At 42.6% G+C, this 21,127-nt stretch overlaps 1 gene segment (V, D, J or C); it reads left to right on the top strand.

Annotated features, from left to right (window-relative positions):
• The window catches only part of LOC125169083 (T-cell receptor alpha chain C region-like), a 780,232-nt gene that overhangs the window by 744,120 nt on the left and 14,985 nt on the right, over nucleotides 1-21,127 (top strand). The window contains 1 exon segment of the C gene segment in view: nucleotides 21,040-21,103. Within this exon segment, the coding sequence occupies nucleotides 21,040-21,103 (64 nt within the window).

Below are 21,127 nucleotides of genomic sequence, written 5' to 3' on the forward strand. Positions count from 1 at the left end.
AGAGAAATTAGAAGAGAAGGGAGGGAAAAGCTTATATCTCATATCATGCAGTTACCTCATTTTGTAGCAAGATTGTTTCCCCATGAGCAGTTTGTCTTCATTTACCAGCTGTCTTCTCGGGGGAAGCCATTTTGTAGAAGTGTTTGTCACCAGTGTGACAACTGATGGCTGGTGGAAATTGAATTTTGGAGCAGGGACCCAGGTTGTGGTCACTGTGGGTACGCCTGATTCCCCAGAGTCTCACCTGCCCTTAATTTTTTAACCCCTGTGTGCCATGTATTTCTAGCTGAGACCACAAGAAACATATTTGAAAGGAAGCTATTTCCCTGAGCAGCAATACCCAGAGCCATTAAGCAAACATGAGAAATCCGTTTGGATAGAAACATTTTCGGATAAATAGGAATTCTCATTATTCTCTATCAGTCCCCTGTGTAAGTACTTTATTCCCCTTATAAGAAAAAAAGTTACAATAAGTATAGCCACAATTCATGCTATGGTGTGAGAAGAGATCTGCTGTGGGTTTGGAGGAAGAGGATTAGAAATGTGTTCAGGAAGATTGGATATGTTTTTGACAGGATATGTAACACAGTGTGAATTATAACCAGGGAGGAAAGCTTATCTTCGGACAAGGCACTGAGTTATCTGTGAAGCCCAGTAAGTATAAAAGTGTACCCCTGGATTAAGGAATGTCTGTGGATTAGGAGCTGATTTAGCCCCAATTATACACTATACGAAGAATGTTTAGAAAGGGTGAATGAGCATCAAATAGAAGGAGGACAAAAGTACCCCTGGCTAGGACCTGATGTCTTGATGTGAAATGGGCATGTAGGGGAGCCCTGGGTATTTCTCCCAGAATATATGTGGTGAGAGTAAAGGGCTGTGACTGATTCTTGGGGTACTGTCTAGGCCCTGTAGCCCTGGATTTGTACAGTCATCAGTGACAAGATTTCTAATTCTTTGACAAGCCTCTAAGGCACCATTCTTTTCAGCTAAGTAAGATTATGTCCATTTATGGAAGGAAACTTGCAAGTAATTATCATTGACCAAAATAACTGTGACTAGCCTCTCCCAGAGTCTGAAAATCACCTTTTTTTTTTTTTTTAATGTTTATTTATTTATTCTGAGAGAGCGAGAGCAAGAACAAGGCAGGGGCAGAGAGAGAGAGGAAGAGAGAGAACCCCAAGCAGGCTCCATGCTGTCAGTGCAGAAACCGACTCAGGGTTCCACGAACCGTGAGATCATGACCTGAGCTGAAATCAAGAGTCAGAAGCTTAACTGACTGAGCCACCCAGGCGCCCCTGAAAATCACTTTTAAAAAAAAGTTTACTCATAAGTACAAGGGGATGCTTCTTGTTTCTGAAACTTTAGGCCAAAAATTTGTATGACATAGCCTCATGGAGCAGAAAGAACCCTTAAAATCATCCCTTTTGATTGTCTCCATTTATGATGGAACTAAGGCCTGGGGAAGAGACTGATCATGATCTCATAGCTTCATTTACCAGCTAATTTACCAGGTAATTTATGATGGTCTTACAGCCTATCTGTGCCTGAGCTGGAACTAAAACTTAAATCTCCAGTTTTCTGAGCTTGTCTCAACCATTAATTTACCTGGCCCGATGTTTGAGGAGTCCACAGGACTCATCTGACAAATATTTTTGTTCATCTACTCTCTGCCAGGCTTGATGCTCAGATCAGGGACCCATTAGGGAACAAACTCAATGTGATATTGCCCTCAGGGAAGTTACCTTCTGGAGGTGGATCTCATTTGTTCCCTCGAATGTGACAATCTGTATTCTGATCCCTCCTGGGCATGACCCTTTCGTGCCATCCTCACTACTTTAGAAAATATTAAAATTTATTTTTGTCCCATTTTTGAAGACTTTTGGCAGCCAGATCAATATAGGTCCCACTTTAGCCAGGAGAAAAGAAATGATCCAAAAGTAAAGTGGAAAACTAGAAATTTCCCCTGATAATTTAATCATTGTAAAATTATTTTAGCAATATCAAACTAGCAGCCAAACTAACCAGATAACTGCAGCTCCGTACCTCATTTAGATCCTGTAGACTGAGTCTAAGGAGGACGCAAGGATTTGAGCAGTTCCCTAGTTGCACAACCCAGTGATGCCCAGAGTGGAGGAGAAATTGTCTCTGTCCTGGGCTTTGTGAGTCTTCTTAGATGAAAAGATGTGAACCCTGGTTTAACATCTGAAATCAGAGACCACTCATTCTGCATATATGTTGAAAGCTTATGTTTGACACTTAGAACTCTGTAGTAGAGAGTGGAAAGCAAATATTCCCTAAAAGAAAGGGAGATTTTTATAAAGACGGGTTTATTTATGATTTGTGGACAGACAATAGTCTGGCAATGATGTGAGGCCTAACCCATAAAGTAATTGCCAACTCTTTGCACTGCCAGCCTAGCCTTTTGATCTGGTTTTTGTTGTTGGGCATATCACAGTGTTTCTTCAGGTTCAGGCTGGCAACTGACCTTTGGATCTGGGACCCAGTTGACTGTTGTACCTGGTAGGCCTCCACAATCAAATTCTATTTGCACTGATCTATTAATCTATTAATGTCTACTGTACATACATGTAAGTTAATGGGCCTGGGGTTGAGGCTGGTGGAGAGACACCAACAGCACATGCCCAAAAGGGTAATGTAAGAAGAGAAGTATTTATCAAAGACCAAAGAGAAAGAGAAGGCTTTTTGCTAAGTTTGGAAGGGGAGTTGATGAAAAATGAGTGGAGAAGAAGCTATCCTAACCTAGAAGAATGCTGAATAATAGGAACAGATTCCATAAAGGGAGTCTCTGTGTCTCATAACATTTCCATTTGAGCCAGACCGAATGCCTCAAGATGGTTTTACCAGGAACTAACTATCTTAAACCAAGTCTAGTTAGCCAGCCATATTTCTAGCCTATTCTAGCTTATTTCTACTGCTAAACACAAACATGCCTATTTAAGATATTTAAATGAAGCTCTCTTTCTATAGCTCTCTGGTGCCCTTCCAGCAAAGTGTTCCCGTAACACACTGCTTATCATTTCTACAAGTGAGAACAAGTAAACCCCTTGCCCTCCAAAACTGCCTAAGTATTATAATTACTTGGCTTCGACTGAAGTCACCTCTATTTTATTTCTCATAACTGTGTTCATTTGTTGAGATTTGTTTAAATCCAAACTGTGTGGGCGTCTAACTGTTGGCACTGAGCTTCCCTTTCTGTTCTTATTGTCAGCAAAATATCTTGCTCATAAATAATGTTTCATCTAGACTTGCAAATGACAGCCAGCACTGAGGCCTCTTTTCTTCTTCTTTGCTAAAGAGAACATGCAGGCAGAAAACATACACACACACACACACACACACACACACACACACAAAAGCCAAAATGTACGGTTTCATTGTGGGGGCTGGAAGGAGAGTGTCGATGTGGATGTTAAAGTACATTTGGTTATGTAATGTAGGTACTCTGACAGATAGGACACAGGGATCTTGGTGGATGATACATACAGACTACAGCAAACCAGCTGGTGTGGTTTAAGATATCATTAAAAGTAGCCCAGCTCAAGTTGTCAAGCACACAGATCCAGGTACAGACCGAGGGAGAGAAGCTTCCAGATAGCCCTGGAACTAAAGGCAGAGAGTAGGGATTTTTCTCACAGTCCAGTCCACCTGAGGAGAATTTTCATTTATAATTAGGAAAAGAAAAAGGTAAAAAGCATTTACTGGCAGTGTCCTTGTTGCAAATATTGTGTGGATGGAGCACAGAAGACATAAGAATGAACCCAAGCAGAAAACTAAAGAAAAGAAATCGATAAAACCACTGGAGAAAATCAGTTGCCCTTATCTTGCCTGTCTCTGATAATGAATGTGTCTTCTTGGCTCATTCCTCACTTTGGTTCTTGAATTTTCTAGGAAAATAGCAAGAAGTTGGTGGGGTTGAGTGAGGCTTGACCTACCTTGGTTGGTCTCCTCTGTTTAACCACCTCCCTTTTAGGAAGTCCCAGACTTTTTGTAATGATAGTAAACATGGTGTACAACTCTAACATACTTTACTTTGGATCTGGAACCAAGCTCAGCGTAAAGCCAAGTAAGTTATAATTGTCTATAAGTGAAAGTCACCAACATATTATCCTAAATTCTTCTTACCAGTTTGTATTTGTTTTGAGTTCTTTTATTTTGTGTTTTGGGTTCCCCCCCCCATAACAATTTATCATTCCTTGTTCATATGTCTCTTAAACAGATATAAAACATAGTAAGCAAGTCCTATGATTCAGTAAACATTCTGAAACTGCCGACCCTACTCTTGGGATGGCATCCTATATATGAAAAATTCCCAAAGTTTAACTGCTGGCAATTTTTTACTAGTTGACAAAGGAGCCTTAGGATATAATTTAAAGTACCTATGAACGTTCCAGGTTTCAGAGAGAAGATGTGACAAACTAAAATTATATGCATCTTCTAAGATGAAAAGAATTAATCTTGATCTTCCTGACGAACTCTTACTGAATGCTTGCTGTGTGCTGTATAAAGTACTGTATAAAGTGCGTCTCCTACTTGAACTCATATTGCCTTCTGAACAATCCCCCAGGATGGATATTAGCATCCCCTGCTTTCTTCACAAATGAGGAAACTCTGTGAAAGTAAAAGCCAAAGCAAGAGGTTAGAATAGTTACCAAGGGCTTCTTACATAGGGGCGTAAAGGTAGGCCCGGAGGCAGCCTGCCTGCCGCAGCCCACAGTCTTGATGAGGTTAGTGTAGGTAGATCTAGCACTGTGGCACTAGTGGCTACAACTACGTTTTTGGAGCAGGAACCACAGTAACTGTAAGAGCAAGTAAGTAAGAAGGAAAGGGTCAGAATCATTTTTTTTTTTTTCAACGTTTATTTATTTTTTTTGGGACAGAGAGAGACAGAGCATGAACAGGGGAGGGGCAGAGAGAGAGGGAGACACAGAATCGGAAACAGGCTCCAGGCTCTGAGCCATCAGCCCAGAGCCCGACGCGGGGCTCGAACTCCCGGACCACGAGATCATGACCTGGCTGAAGTCGGACGCTTAACCGACTGCGCCACCCAGGCGCCCCAGAATCATTTTTAAATAAAATGGTGGCTACGGTTATGGGCAGTTTCACCTGGGAAACTCAATGGTCAGTAGCTATGTTCCCAAAAAGCTTTCCCAGTTTGCATTAGAATCCTAAGATTTCTACTTCACTCATCTCCCTCACCTCCTCTTTGACCCCAGAAATGGCTCTCCCCATCAGGTACACCTTCACCACGATAAATTTGTTGAGGGCAAGAGCTTCACAGTCAGCTAAAAATCAAGCTAACTATCTGAAATGGTCTCAGGTCCCTGAAGAAAGAGTGAGAGAGGATGTCATTGTACTCTATTAAGATGAGATATCTCTTTTCAAATATTTGAAGAACTGCCATGTAGACGAGGAAGGGGTTAGTACAAAGGCAAAAACAAAACCGGTGGTTGCGAGGAGATGTATCTCAGCCTCTGGTGGAATCTTTTTGAACTAGGAGAACTGCCCTGCCGTGGAAAGGCTGCTTGGGAAGTCCAGAGTTCTTCTTCCTTGGAGATCCTCACTCTGGGTCCTTAAGGCTAGTAAGCACTGGATGTTAGAGAAGGGATGTCTATACCATTTTAGCTATGGGCTGAATCACCTCTGTGCTCCCTTTCAACTCGTAAGTGCTAACATCCCAGGATTCAAGTCTAGAGGATGAAAAGGTGAGAGCCCAGGCCTGTTCCCTCTATTTTTATTATTTTGATAGCTGAAGAAATCGGTCACCAAATTATTCATGAAGTAAAGGCTATTTGGGATTTTTTAAGCCTAGTAGATGGTGGGGCATGATTTCCCAGTGCAGTAAATGGGAAAATAAAAGGGGGTATCTGGAAGGGAAAAAGAAAGAGGAGAAAAGAGAAATGCCTGGCAGGAGGACCAGAGGTTGAATGAGGGAAATGAGGTGATTTTGCAGAGGGCAGATCTAGTCTATCAAAGTTTTCACGAGTTCAGCTTTGGAAAGGGATCCAAACATAATGTCAATCCAAGTAAGTGAGCAGTCTTTTATACTGGGAAATAGGGCCAGGGAAGCAAAGTTCCTTCCAATTTCAACCCTCTCAAAAGGACGTGTAATTGCTTTCTGACGGGAGGGGCCTCTGCAGGTGGGAAGGCTATTGTTACCGTAGACCGTTTGTCCCCTGAGAGAGCCTATGAGGACTGACTGTCCAGCTAAGACTGCTGGCTGCACAAGAAAAACACTTAAAGCCATTTAAAGAGGATGGAGGTGGATTTTCAACCCTATCCCCAGGGCAGGAGAGACAGTGGTTGGGGAACATCAGCACCAGGTTCATGTAAAGGGGGCCAGCACTGTGTCGATAGAGGCTCAACCTTAGGGAAGCTGTACTTTGGAAAAGGAACTCAGCTAACTGTACGGCCTGGTAAGTGGGTTGTTTTTGACTCTAGGGAAACATCACTGTGAAGAAACTGAAAGGGAAATGAATGAATTCCCTTAAACTAAGAGAACATGTGTACTGCCCCTCCTGGAGGACCCTCCTTGCTAGGTAGACTGGGATGGGGAGGCAAAAGGAAGGTCAAGATGACTTAGGGTCCCTTTTAGGAACTTGAGAATCTAAAAGGAGACTGTGTTCATCCCCACCAAAGGCAAAAGAGAAGGGCAATCCCACTAGAGTGTGTGAGGCTTCTTGCAACATACACTCTGGTTTTATACCCAATGCTTGGGGAAAGATTTGGCCCTCGGCCCAGAATGGGCATGCCAAGTTGGAGGATAGATTTACAAGGTTTATTTTTGTTGAGTCCTGTAGTTCTTGGTCATCTCGCTGTTAGAAGTGCCATCAACTGTTATACTCCTTTCTTATCAAGAATGACTTCTCCATTGTATTCTGTAAACTTTCCCCAAGAAGGCTCCTTACCCCCTTCCTTAATACTAGCCTCACCAGTGGAGGCTCTAGAATAGCTAGAGGAAGTCTGGGTTTGAAACTTAGACCAAGGAAAGTAAAGCTGATCCATAGTGCAGAGCAACTCAGAGAGCCTAGGTGGACCCACTAATGTATCCTTCCTCCCTTTGGCATCTTCCTTCGGCACTAAATTGAGTATAGAGACCCTAATGGTGCATGCCTGTGTGTGATTGTGTTTATCAGCATTTCCACCCTGGAAGCATGAATGGCCTGGAAGGTTTCCAGGGCTTAGGGGGCTTCCTGTTCTCAGGTTTCTCTGTGGGTTAAAAATGGTCAAACGGACCCCTGAATGAAGCTATGGTTGAGAGCTATTAACTTCACTCATAGATCTAGGTCCAAGCAGCCAAAGCAGAGAAATAAGTAAATATATGATTGGGTTAGACCCAAATATGTGCCCACTTCCAGGCATTCCAGCTCTATAATGGGGGTACAGCAATAGCAAACAGGATTATCCTAAATACCACATCCCCCCCCACTTTGTCAAGGCTGTAGGAAATGTCCTTGGTCAAGTATCTACAGAGTCCCTTGGTCCCTTTGGGTTTTGATGGCCTCAAATCACCATGTGACCAACACTGCAGGAAACAAGCTAATTTTTGGAGGAGAAACTAGGGTGTTAGTCAAACCAAGTGACTACTGGCACTTGAGCCACAATTCTGTTTCCAGCAGTGAAGCCAGAACCCAGCCGTTAATGTGCTATGTCAGCCCAAAGTAATCTGTCCCAAATTTGCCTTAAAAATGTTTAATCTTGCTCTTATGCACAAACACATATGTATATACAAATTCATTATGGATAAAAGATATTGCTACATTGATATTTTGTCTATTTTCTTAAGGAAAACGATTAAGGTATATTTTTCTTATTTCTTCACATCTTTTATCTGATTGTCTCAAGAAGCAGAGGACGGTGGAAAGGTGTGCTTCTCTTTATTCAGAGTGGTTAAGTGATTTGAACATGGACACAATAGCAGGGCAAGGACTCACGTTTTCTAAGGCTCAATATATTGCTGTCTGTACAGGCTACAACCTCAATAACTAGCATTCTGATTTATCTCCCCTGGCCCTCATTTTTCCCAATTAATGCAACTGAAATATTGGTAACTCTTATCTCCCAGCTCACAGAAAGCATATGAGCATTAAAAAAAACATTGCTCTGAAAAAGAGTTGAGCTGGAGGTTTGCTTGGGGTTTTTGCAGGAGAGGAGGGGTGATGGGGGAGAAGTATTGTTTTTGTTGCTGATGATATTGTCTTTTTCAATGCGGAAGAGAATAAGAAAGGGAGGAATATTTGAAAGGCAAGGTGATGTGATCAACACATGAATGTGTACAAAATAAATCATTAAGACATTCAACTAGGAGCCAAAAGATAGTGTGGACCCAGCTCAACCACTCACCAACTCTGTGCCATGGGAATACCATTCAAGTTCTCTAAGCCTCAGTTCATCTGTCACATGGAGATAATGATTCCAGCTCTGCCTCGCTCAAAGGATTTTGTGAGATTCAAATGAGATAGTATGTATGTGAAATCTCTTTGAAAAGTGTGGGCAGTCAGATGACTCGTAATTTTTAAAAAGTCAGATTTTATGAAAAACTCTATTGGAGGGTAACCCTGAGGTTTAACAAAGTTCAGCTATGGCAGAGAAAGGGTTAAACTGTGATATTGGATGAACCTTCCCATTATGAGAAAATAGAACATGGTAATTATTGAGCAGGATTGTCCCCTGGAGATTACCAAAAACCTGAGATCACTGAAGAGACAAATGTGTGAGTTGGGGAGCTTGTAGTAAATGGTTTCAGAGGTTTCCTAACATCCCAAAGAGTATATGCATTTAAGACCTTTCTTGAGTTTTACCTAATTACAGGCTTAGTGTGGAGTTGGGTTTCAACCAAGTGAGAGAACCTGGGAAGATTCCCACACTTAAAAGTGAAGCACCCTTTGGTTTTTGTGAGGACATAGATCACTGTGGTATTTCAAATACCCAGAAGCTGGTGTTCGGGAAGGGGACTATGGTAAAGGTGGATCTTAGTAAGTATCACCACATGTATTCACACATGTAACAAGCTTTTTTGGAAGTCTCAATGGACTTCCAGGTATCTTCAGTTTATGCGGATTTATTGGGGAGCAGAGCATTCTCTGTGCCTGCCCCATCCTAACTGTAAGATTTCATTCTGCTAGGTAATAGTTTGCATTCTTTGCCAACTTAATAGGAAAGCAGAATGGAGAGACTGCCTCTCTCTCTCTCTCTCTCTCTCTCTCTCTCTCTCTCTCTCTTTAATTTTTTTTTTATGTTTATTGATTTTTGAGGTGGAGGGGAGAGAGGGAGACACAGAATTTGAAACAGGCTCCAGGCTCTGAGCTGTCAGCATAGAGCCCAATGCAGGGCTTAAACCCACAAACTGTGAGCTCATGACCTGAGCCAAAGTTGGACACTTAATCGACTGAACCACCCAGGCACCCCATCTCACTCTCTCTCTCTTTTTTTAATTGAAATGAAGGAAACCTCTTCATGTTAGTAGCCAGTTCATCAGAAAAACCTATTCTGAAATACCAACACGTTCTCTTATGCCTGGTGTCTTCTCACAACCTTGATGCCCTCAATGGCCAGTACCAGCTTCCAACTACCCAAATAACATCCCAAAATCACTTTGGAAAAACCCCTGTCTCACTTTAACTTTTCTAACCAGGAATTTACATGGTAGAACTAGACCTAGTACTTCAGCAGAGAGAAGGCATGATCTAAGCCTCCATATCCACGGTTGATGCTATGTGATTTGGATCCAGGCTTTAATCTCTCAAGCCCTCAATTTGCTTATCTGTAAATGGAGGTGATGATTAATTCCTCCATGCTTGGATCTCACATCCTCAGAGAGACTTTTCCTGCCCAGTCAATCCAACAAGCCATCAAACCCAGCTGCTGCCTGGTTGTTTTCTATCCCATTGCCCAGCCTGATTTTATTCATGCATTTCCATCACTTGACATTATATTATCTGTGTATTTTTATGTGTGTCACTCCCTAGACTGACAACCTACAGGTGGTAGACGGGAATGGTGTCAAAGAGGCCCTCCACTATATCACTTGTGCCTAGTTCAGTGCCTTACACACAGAGGTGTTCAGTGACTAGTTATCGAGTGAGTGTAGGACCTATCCTCCTCCTTACAAAGTAACAGAGCTTTGTTATTGCATACCCAAACACTAAAGCCCACTGAGTTCCTTGCAGAGGGTAAGGACAGAATACGAGATTTCCATTGTTTATAGTGATAAACAAGGTAGAGTGAATGGGTACTCGAGGTATTTGTAGGGCCTCATTTCACTGTGCCTACCAGGGGGCAAGTATGTTGACTTTTGGGAAGGGAACCATGCTATCAGTGAGCTCCAGTAAGTATCTGGTTATTACTGATTATAAACTTGTGCTTATCGTGTAGTCTTCTATTGCACAGGGGACTAAATGTCTCCTTATTCTTTAACTCAATGAGTATTGGGGTTTAGTGATGAAAGCCATTAAAACAAAATAAAAAAAGGGATGCTGTCCCCATCCCTAATAATCCAACGATATCCCACGTTCCACTCCATGCTCATAAAACTTTTAGATACATTAAAAAGACAAAAGAAAGATTATCTACAGGGATAAAGCCAATTTGCTAACCACTGGTAAAATGAGATTGTGAGCAGGTGTTGGTTCTGAAGTAAAAATGGGGATCAGAGCTGATAAATATGGCTGTTAAAAAACGAGATTACTTGGTGAAAAATTGCAAATCATTTTGAAGGAAATGAGTGTCAGCACTGTCTAGAGAATATCACTTGAACTCTTCTCAGGCTTTCCCCTACATTACTACTATTGTGTCCTGAAAAGAGGCTTTCACAGACTTAATTCCATAGTCTTTATTCCAGTGATTTAAAAAAAGGGGGGGGGGGGTGCAGAATCCCAGACAGAGCTCTCATGAGGGAGGGGAGAGGCATGTTAACCACATTAATCTATTATCAAGGTAGCTCATGTATTGTCAGGCAGCATGGTGCAGTGGTTTATAACACATTCATCTTTGGCAGTGGGACACGATTATTAGTAAAACCCAGTAAGTAGACAATATGTCACTAAGGTAGGAGACTTAATGTGGCTACTGAGGCCCATTGAACTTACTGCAGTATTTGTAGGGCCCAAGTGTCAAGAAATTAATGGTTTATGCAGACTTAAGTGCATTCTGATATAGCAAGAAATGTTAAAATAATGGCATAGAGGATACAAAGATCTAGCTGTGGAGAAAAATAGCATGGAGATGAACCAAAAATAACATACTGAAACAGCCCAGCCAAGGAGTTGATTCAAAGAAAAAGGCAGAAACTTTGGCTGAGCCAGTTCTTCTAACTTTGGCTTGATTAGTGCATCTGGGCCACAGTTTCTTCGTCAGTACAATGAAAATATTTAACATCAGCTCATAAGTAATTTTAAAACCAAAATAAGATAATGTATTTTAAAGTATTCTATAAATTATTAAATGCTATACACATGTAAAATAACATCTGTTTTCAGAACAAAAAGAAAATGCTAGGTCAGCTAGTATAATTCTTTCAAGGAATTACATATGTAGGATATATATATAGGTTCTTAGTACACTAGCCATTTTCATGTGGATCTATAGCCATAGTCATTAGATCCTTCTTCTGAGGTACAGTGACATGTATGTTACCCAAATGTAAATGGCAGGAGAAAGGAAGCCATTTTTGTAAAGGCCTGAATTACAGTGACTACTGGGGGTAACCAAAAGGTTACCTTTGGAACTGGAACAAAGCTCGAAGTCACCCCAGGTAAGTCTAAATTCCCAAGCATTTCTTCTTCCTTACGTCATCTCCTCTCCAATTATAACATTTGGAGTACATGATAGGATATAATAGGCCTTTCTGACTATTTTCAGAATATTTAAATAAAGAAGTGGGAGAAGGATAGCCTCAGCTGTCCTTTAACATTCTAATAGTATTCTTCTGTCCAAGTCATGCTCTTTCTTAATAGAAGAGAAAGGCAAGATATTACTCGTGAGGCCCATGGAAAATAGTAGATACGCAACAGATAAGAACTAAAGAGAAGACAAGTGGTGTTTTTTACCAGACCTGAAGCAGACAGGGTGTCCTTTAATCAGAAGGACACCTGGCTTTGTGGGCAGAACAGGACTTGAGTAAGTAACAAGGCTGCACTGAGTCTGCAAAAAAAGTTGACTAGGGGAATGGGAAGCTGTCACTCATAATGATCTAGATGCCACTCCATAAAGTTTCAGATGGATTGAAGTTAAAATTAGGAGAGACACTATGGCAGGAATCTAAAAATTGATAACTGTAATGGAAACAATAAAAGGACTAGATTTATCTGTTGGATAAATAGAGTTGAAAATCATGAGTTTGATGGTGATAAACCAGAGATGTGGGTATATAGAGACTTCATTTTAAGTATTGCACAATAAATGTCCAAATTTGTGTCAAATGGCCTGTGTGTTGTGTAGAATACAAAAAGAAAGCAAAGATGGAACCCCCGTTATAAATGAAAGGGTTCTACCTCTTGGTTGGGGGTATGAGAAGAGTGTAGACTTGTGGGTGTTTTTGGCTGACTAAGAAACAACTGTGGGAAGGGCCCTGGTTATACATGGGTCTTTGGGAGTGGGACTCGACTGCTGGTCAGGCCTGGTGAGTAGAATATCAGATGAATAATGGAAAGATAGAGGACAAAATGTCTTCATGTCTCAAGAAATGATTGTGTAATGGAGGATGAGCTGGAGTTTTAGGGGATCAGTGTTAACTAGAGTTCTGACATCTGGCTCTAGCAGGAGAATTAACCCCAAGTAGCCATAATCTTCCTCTAAAAGGGACAAGGAGGAAGATTCTTCTCTTGAAGCTCCTCTACGATTTACCTGTCCTATGCTAAAATGTCTTGTGCGCCCAAGCCATTTGTGTCTTTCATAGTGGTAATGGTTCTACCTGCTCAGCCTCAGATCACCTGGTCTTTATTTGTAAAATAAGAATAATAATATCTAGGCAGTTGTGGCCTGAATGAAATAATGTACTATATGGTTATTAACCTGCTTGGCATGTAATAGGTTCTCCATAAATGGTTTTCTTTCGCCTTCCATAAATAGATTAGAGGTTGCAAAGCCCAACACTGGAAGGCCATTTTTGTGTGGGTGTTTGCTATGGTGTGAATGTCAGGATACAACAAACTCATCTTTGGTAAAGGGACCATGCTTCTAGTCTCTCCAGGTAAATGTTGACCCCACCCTGCCCTTATTTTCTCTTGCCTACCTTAAGGCTTCTACATGTACTTACGTGTGTTTTACACTTATGGATGCATCTTCCTTGTTTTATCAGGCAACCTATGAATTTAAGATTGAGCCTTTATGGGGAACACATTTAAAAATGAAAATAGGCAATTGAAGAGTTGGAAATAACAGTAGAATCAATTCCCTGGGTCAGAATGGTGCAGAGACTAACACTCTAGACAATTAGGACAAACCGGGTATCTTCGGAAATAGGCTGGCTTCCTGTTTGAAGCCTGGCTGTACTTTCTCCCCAGGCATCCCTCCCATTCCTCTTACCCTCCATATCCCAAATTTAGCTATGGGATCTTGGATAATCTGTGACACATACAGCTATGGAAACCTTTCATTACTGAGAAGCTCTTCCCATTAAAACTGAAAGATCCTTGAAAGCAGACTCTTGTTATATCTCATGAAGCATCTAATATGGTCCTTTTACAATGTAAGTGCTTCATAAGTGCTTGTTTAATGGAAATCAAGCACCTAAAGAAATACGGTTTCCAGGCCAAGGGGAAGAAGAGATAAAGTAAATGACAACATCCAGAATGTGGTGAAGAGGGGAAGACTCTAGATTAGAAATCAAACAGATCCATGTTTGGTCTCTACTACCAACTAGCAGTGGAACTTTGGACAGATCTCTGGCTCTGGGCCTCAGTTTTCTCTTCTGTAAATGGGGAAGCAGGTCTGCATGGCCTCTCTGCCCACCCTAGCACCAGGAGGTATGAATTTATTCCATGGCAGGGGGGATGCTTTTTTCTCCTACAAATAAGTCAAGCAGCTATCTGAAATCTTGAGTGTTTTCTAACTCATTAGGGTAAATCAGGAAAAGAGGTGAAGTGACAGAATTTATTGTGAGGCATCAGACACTGTGGGACTCACTGGGAGGAACAACAAACTCACCTTTGGGACAGGCACACGGCTGAAGGTGGAGCTGAGTAAGTAGTAACTACAAAATGTATTCTGGTGTCAGTGAACAGGTGAAAAGGAGATGTCATTTGCATCATTTGTATCTTATTTATAATTAACTATAATCTAGCACTGATGTATTAAGAACTGTGGCACCCAGACAAATTAGTGAAAGTATTCAAAGACTATACAAGCACATTTTCTCTGGGATAGGATTTAGTGAACCATTAAGACTTTTCCCAAGATATGACGCTGGCAGAAGTTCTGTCTAATATCAGAGTTTTTAGCACTGCAAGTGAGCTAAATGGAGCCCGATCGAGAGGAAAAGCTAGAAGAGCAGAAAATTGCATGGCCATGATCTAATGGATGCTTTCTACTTCCAATGCCATTGATTCAGAGATGAACTGGGGGAAGGATGTTCAAGGTCATTTTATCCATGCCCCAAATAAGCTATACCAAATTCACTCCAGAGATTGTGTCCCTTTACACTAAACATTGTTCAAGAAGAGTCAGTGAAGTGCAGAGAAATGAGCCCAGGGCTTCTGGTTTCAGTCTAGCATTCTCAACTTGGCCCCAGCTGGTGGTGTAACATTGAAAAAGTCATTGCCCCTCTGTGTGCCTTAGACTCCTCCTGTGTGAGATGAGTGGGGGAAAAACACTCAAAATCTGTGGTTCTGGGACCTCACTCATATACCACTCTAGAGTTTATATGACTCAAGGGCACAGACTTATGGCTATTTCATAAATTCTACAACCCTGAGAAAATAATATTGTTAATCAATAATGTAACTTATCATAGAAACAGTAACTCCCTTGTGCCTATGATGTGTGGATGCGATGTTAGGTACATAACACATGGTATTGTTTCTCTTCAAACAACTCTAGGGGGCAGGAGGCAGTATCCCTATTTTACAGAAGAGGAAACTGAGGCTCAAAGAAGTAATTGCCTGAGATCCCAGTGTTAGTGAGTAGAAAAGTCTAGATTCAAACCAAGGTCTGCCTGATCTCAAAGCCTTGCTCTTTCTACTACATTCTGTCACAGACCCTGTGTCAGGGCTTACTTAGAAATGAGAGACAATGCCAATCACCGTGAGTAAGGAAAAACATGGAATTTATCTTTTTATTCTTAAATATTGCCATGACTTAGAGATGGAGACTTGGGAGATCTTGACCTGAATTCCCCAAGAGTCCAAAGGATTCTCGTCCCCTTTTCATGAAAAGACAAAAAGTACCAGGGATACTGGGGGCATTTACCCCATGGACACAGAGGAGCTGCCAGTAACCACTGTCCTGATGCTCCCTTTCCCTGGCTGTATCTTATATTTTCCCCAGGTAGACCAGTCACCAGTGTAACTGATCGGCAAGTGCCCAACACAAGTGTGAGTTATAGAAAATGTAACAGTAAGGGCATTTTGGACATTGCTGAATCACAGAACATCAGCTCTGAATGGGAGCTTAGACATCATCTAATTCTGTCCTCTTTACTTTTACAACAAGGACATTAAGAGCCAGGGAGGTTGGTTGAATTGTCAGCCTCATAAAGTCAGTGAGAAGTAGGGCTGGGACTAAAGCCTGGGGATTCTGGTGCCTGGATTTCACAGAATAGTGACTAGTGTTTGGTGAACCTGGTAGGAAGTGTGAGATATGTTCAACACAAGAAAAAAACAAATGGGTTTTACTACAGGAGTATTAAAAAAGTGTTCCTTTTTATTAGCACCTTCCAGTAGGCACCCTGGGCCTGCTCCCCAGCTATGGTATAAAAATGGAAGGAGAAGGAAATGGCCCATTTTGTCATAGCACAAATCACTGTGGGAAATACTATAGGCTCCAAAGTTGTCTTTGGGCCAGGAACAAGACTATTTGTCAAAACAAGTAAGTTCTATGAAATGATCTGATTGGGATTACAGCTGAGGGACATACATTTTCATTGATTTATTTGAGGGGATGGGCATGGTTTTGTCTGCTACTTAAATAAGAAGATAGGTTGGTAATGATAGTGTCGCATTATTATCCATGAGCATCATGAATTCAAGAAACACGTCCTGCACACCTAGCAAGTGTGGATGGATAAAACTACCCTAGGTTCTGGATAGAACTGAAATTCTGTAATTATACGAATGACCTTTTCAACCTGAATTTTCATAACATTTTTTTATATAATCTACTGTATATAAAGTGGGATCTCCTATTGGGTTCTTCCTTATTTCTTGTCATCTTCCAATGGTCTTAGGAAAATGAAGGGTAAATAGTAAAATTATATGCCTTCTCCCACTTTGGTACATGCACACAGATGCAGGAATATGCTTAGTAACTAACCTTTGTGTGACATAGGAATCCCAGGCTCGGGCTCAGTGACAGGGTGCCATTTTGTATAGAGTTATGTCAGAGTGTGAACACAGGCATTCAGAAACTCATATTTGGAACTGGCACCCAACTTCTGATCAGCCCAAGTAAGTCAGAACTCCTGAAATGTGTAAACCCATCTCCAAAACTGGGTTTACATTTTTATATGTAGCATTTAGCATGGTCTGTAATAGAACATCATTATGACTAGTACTACTGCTATTTTGTTATTATTGATAATAACAATGCTGCTAACTCAGAATATATATTTTCTACCATATTATTATTATTATTTTTTTTTTTTTTACCTTTTAAAGAGAGTCAGTGTCAAGGTATCAGGAGGTAAATGTTTGAGTTTCCTTTGGAATCAAGTAACTTAGTTGTTCATTCAGATGCTCCCCTTCTCTGCTGAGGGTCAATATGAACCTCAAAATGTTTTGGATTTTATACTGCCTCCTTATTGTCTGTCTTAGAAAAGTTTCCTTGATTTTTCCCTGCCTAGGTACTTAGATTTTGCAACTTACATTTATCCAGAGTATACTTTGCTTTGAACCTCTCCCATAATTGGCCTCCTTGTCCCAATAATTATGCATAGTAAAAATCAGTTCAACTGTTTATGATCACTGGGTCTCATCAATAAGCTAGGGACCACAGCTGCTTTTAAAAAAAGAAAGAAAGAAAAAAAGAAGCATAAGATACGGCCCCTGCTCTCAGAAGTTCCAGTCTTATCAGAGAAACAACACTTATATATTGAAAGTCTAACAATAACTTACATGTGAATGTGCCAAGATGGGTACTGTATGTGGTCATGCACAAGACCTGGGACCTGGCAGGGAGTCCTGTTGGCTGGAGACAGGACAGTGGTGACAAGGGTCAGTCCGCATTCCCAGGCAGAGACCAAGCATGATTCCACCTACGTGCTTCTGGAAAAGGACTTATGTCTGTTATCTGCTGAGATGTTTGACTTTCTTGAGGACAAAAAGCCCCCTGGGCAGAATCCTTGAGTGAGGTGAGGATAGAAACTGCAATGAGTCAGGTTGAGTCACCAGGACTCTTACTCAGCCCCAGAGAGGAAGAGGTGACTGAGTCATGCCAAGGCATGTTTTTAGCACGGAGCCCCAGCAGGGCATGCTGGAAATGCTCTCGCTCCTACTCTTCTTTCTGGCAAAGTGAAAAATACATTTTTGCGTATGTTACCCAAGAAAATGGTACCTTCTTTTCAGGTGTGTCAGCTGAGGTAAGAAAATGCCTCCCTGGTGCCTTGTAATTTCCATCTTTAGAAATACACCTACCCTGACCTAGATTGGAGGCAGGTTTTTCCGCAACCTTTTGTGAAGGCTCTGTTCCCCCCCTCCCCCATCCCCAGAGGAAAATAGCCAGAGGCTGTGTTTGTCGATAGCTATGATGAGGAATAGGGAGGCCAGTGGGAGGTGGCACAGCTAAACCCATTAGGGTGGTTGTAGCATGCATTACAGGGAAAACAGAAGGATCAGGCTTTCCAGGTCCCCAGCTTTTTTTATTTTAATGTTTATTTTTGAGAGAGAGAGAGAGAGAGAGAGAGGGACAGAGTATGAGTGGGGGAGGGGCAGAGAGAGAGAGGGAGACACAGAATCTGAATGAAGCAGGCTCCAGGCTCTGAGCTGTCAGTGCAGAGCCCAATGTAGGGCTTGAACTCACAAAGTGTGAGATCATGACCTGAGCTAAAGTTGGACGTTCAACTGACTGAGCCACCCAGGTGTCCCTCTAGGTCCCCAGCTTTTAGAGCTCCAGTGAAGGGAGTGTGTCCTTCATGAGAGGGTGCACAAAACCAGGACCTTTTTGTAATGCTCTTACCCAGAGTGTGGCTATGGGAACAACAGACTCACTTTTGGGAAGGGGACCCAGGTGATGGTCACACCAGGTAAGTGAGCTGTGATCCTCCTGTACAAATGACCTCCCTCCCATCACCCCCAAACACTGTTCCAACCCCCAGCGCTGGACAACTTCTTCTGTCCATGGGGGCAGGGGACATGTCATTCATCGATGCCACACCTAAGGTTCTTAGACAGTGACTGTCCCAAACCTTTGCCTGTCCTTTGTTTCTTTTACTCTCCGCTTCTCTCAGCATCGCCACTGACCATGCTCCCATCCTCCATGAAAATCTGCCCTGCTCTTCCCTAAGATTGGGTTTCAAATTGCACAAAGACCCACAGAGGTGAGAGCTGGAAGGGGCGTTGGGGACATCTTGTTCTTGTTGTAGGGGGAGCCAGAGGCCCAGGGTCCAAGCACCTGTCCAGGGCCATGCTGGGCATGCAGTGAAAGGCAGGGGCGAGGCCCCAGCCCCTCACTCAGCAAGCCCTGAGCTCAGCAAAGACACACAACTCTTTGCTAATCTGACTCTCAAGCCTAGTGCAAGGTAAGCCCTCTGAGGACCAGCAGCATGCACTGGCCAGGAAACCAAGAGCTGAGTTCCCACATCAATTCAGGACCTCAGCTCAGGCCATAACTTCTGAGAGGTTAGCTTTCCCATCTCAGAAGAAGGGAGCATGGTCTCTGGTTCTCTCATCCTTCAGAGATTTTATGGAAATTCTTGTGACTTTTTTTCTCTGTGCTATGGCTCATAAAAGCCAGGCCCTGTCTGAATCAAGGTCATTAGGAATAAAGGAATAAGGGGGTGCCTGGCTGGCTCAGTCAGGAGAGCATGTGACTCTTGATCTCAGGGTCATGAGTTCAAGCCCCATATTGGGAGCTAAAAAAAAAGGAACCAAAGACCTTTGGATGCTTTGGCCTATTTCCAGGTGGTAAAGAAGGAAGGAGAAAAGTACCAATCACAGGAAGGGCCAAAATCTGCTTGGAGTCTGGCCTACAGCCAGGGAAATGCAGGGACTAGACCCATGGGCCTCAATGCAGGAAGAAGCCGAGGAATGGGAAACCCTAAAGAGCTAAAGAAGGGGAAAGACAGAACAGAAGCCTTTCAGGAAAAGGAGATAGAACAGCTTCAGCACAATGTACTACCAAATGCGTCCTGGGCCCTCCAGCCTTGGAGACTTCCAGAAGCCCCTTGTATCTGACAGAAGAGCAGCAGGATCAGACCCTTAGTGTTGGCCAAGAGGGCAGGGTGGTGGTGCTGGTATTGGGGAGTCACTCCCCACTTCTCTGTTGCCAGGAACGTGATATTCTCCTGGGTAAAGGAAGTGAGGCACTCTCCAGCCCCCACCACTGGCTCTCATCATCACCCCTTGAGGCTAAGGCTCAGGAGATTTCCTACAACTCTCAGAGGGTCCCCAGTGTTTTTTCCCTGGATTATTGCCCCAGCACCACTCGGGCCGTCAGTAGGGGGAGGTCACATAAGACAGGATTTAGCAAAGGCTTTCCTCGCTGTGGGTATCAGGAAGCAACTACAGACCTATATTTGGAAGAGGGACCAGCCTTGTTGTTCATCCATGTGAGTATTATAGAAATGACCATTTCAATAAGGCAGATTTTGTAGACAGCAATATATTATGGAAGGATATCATAATAATGAGAGTCCGTGATGTGGTCTGCTCCATCCTTTGTTGTCTGGGAGTAACTTAGGGTGTTGGGTCTAATGAAATGGTCAAGGGTCTGCTGAACAAGGGTATTGCACGGCGCTTTCAGAGAACAAATTCTCAAGTTTTGAGAAAAGACACTTCACTCTTGGTTCAGTTTCTGAAGCACGACTTTCTTCATGGCAGCCAACAGGTCTACCCCCTCCCTCAACCCTGTGGCTGAGACTCTCTCTCATACCTCCCCTTGGATCCATGAAATACCTGTCCTATGTGAAAGTGTCCCAGCCAGAGTAAGGCACCCAAGGGTGCTGGAGGGAGGGGCATGTGAGGCAGGGATGGGTCTCCTCTAGCGGTGAGAAGCCTCATTTCTTTCCCTTAGTGTAAAGCCTTGCTGGGAATCATCACATTATTAGCTACTATTTACTGAATGCCTGACATGTACCAGTGATATTCTCTGTCTTGCTCATAAGTTCTCTTGCAAGGTTCACATCCATGCTAATGTCAGGTAGCTGGTATCATGCCCATTTTACAGATAAGGAAACAGAGGCTTCCCATAAGTAACGTGCCCATGATCACACAGCTAGGAATGACAGACTTAGAGTTTAACTCAAATATATTTGACTTCTATCTGACTATTGTTTTCTTGTTATCCCTGCTACCACATCTCTCCTGCACTCTGAGAAAGAAGACCCCAGATCTCAGAGGCCACTTATTTGGTCTTTGCTTCGCCCATGCTGAGTCCTCTTGCCATGGTGACTATGGCAGCCTTGGCAAGGACTTGGCATTTCTGGAGAGATCAGTAAAGTCATTGGATTGGGTTGGCAGGATGCAGGTAAGGCAGGCAGGGAAATAGAACCGTGGGCATGAGGTGACATGGAAAGAGAAATCTATCATAAAGCCATGGAACAGGCTATTTAAAAGCCCTGTTCCCAAGAGTGAACACTGTGAACCCATGAGGGGACCAGGCAGCCGCCCTGGGTGGCAGAGGGCAGGTATTTGTACTGCATCATATCAGGGTGCGGGGACAAGTGGCAGAGCGCTCAATTTTGGGAGTGGAACAAGACTCCAAGTGCATCCAAGTAAGTGCCTGACCTTAGATTCTA

Source organism: Prionailurus viverrinus, chromosome B3 (assembly GCF_022837055.1).
Source record: "Prionailurus viverrinus isolate Anna chromosome B3, UM_Priviv_1.0, whole genome shotgun sequence".
Lineage (NCBI taxonomy): Eukaryota > Metazoa > Chordata > Mammalia > Carnivora > Felidae > Prionailurus > Prionailurus viverrinus.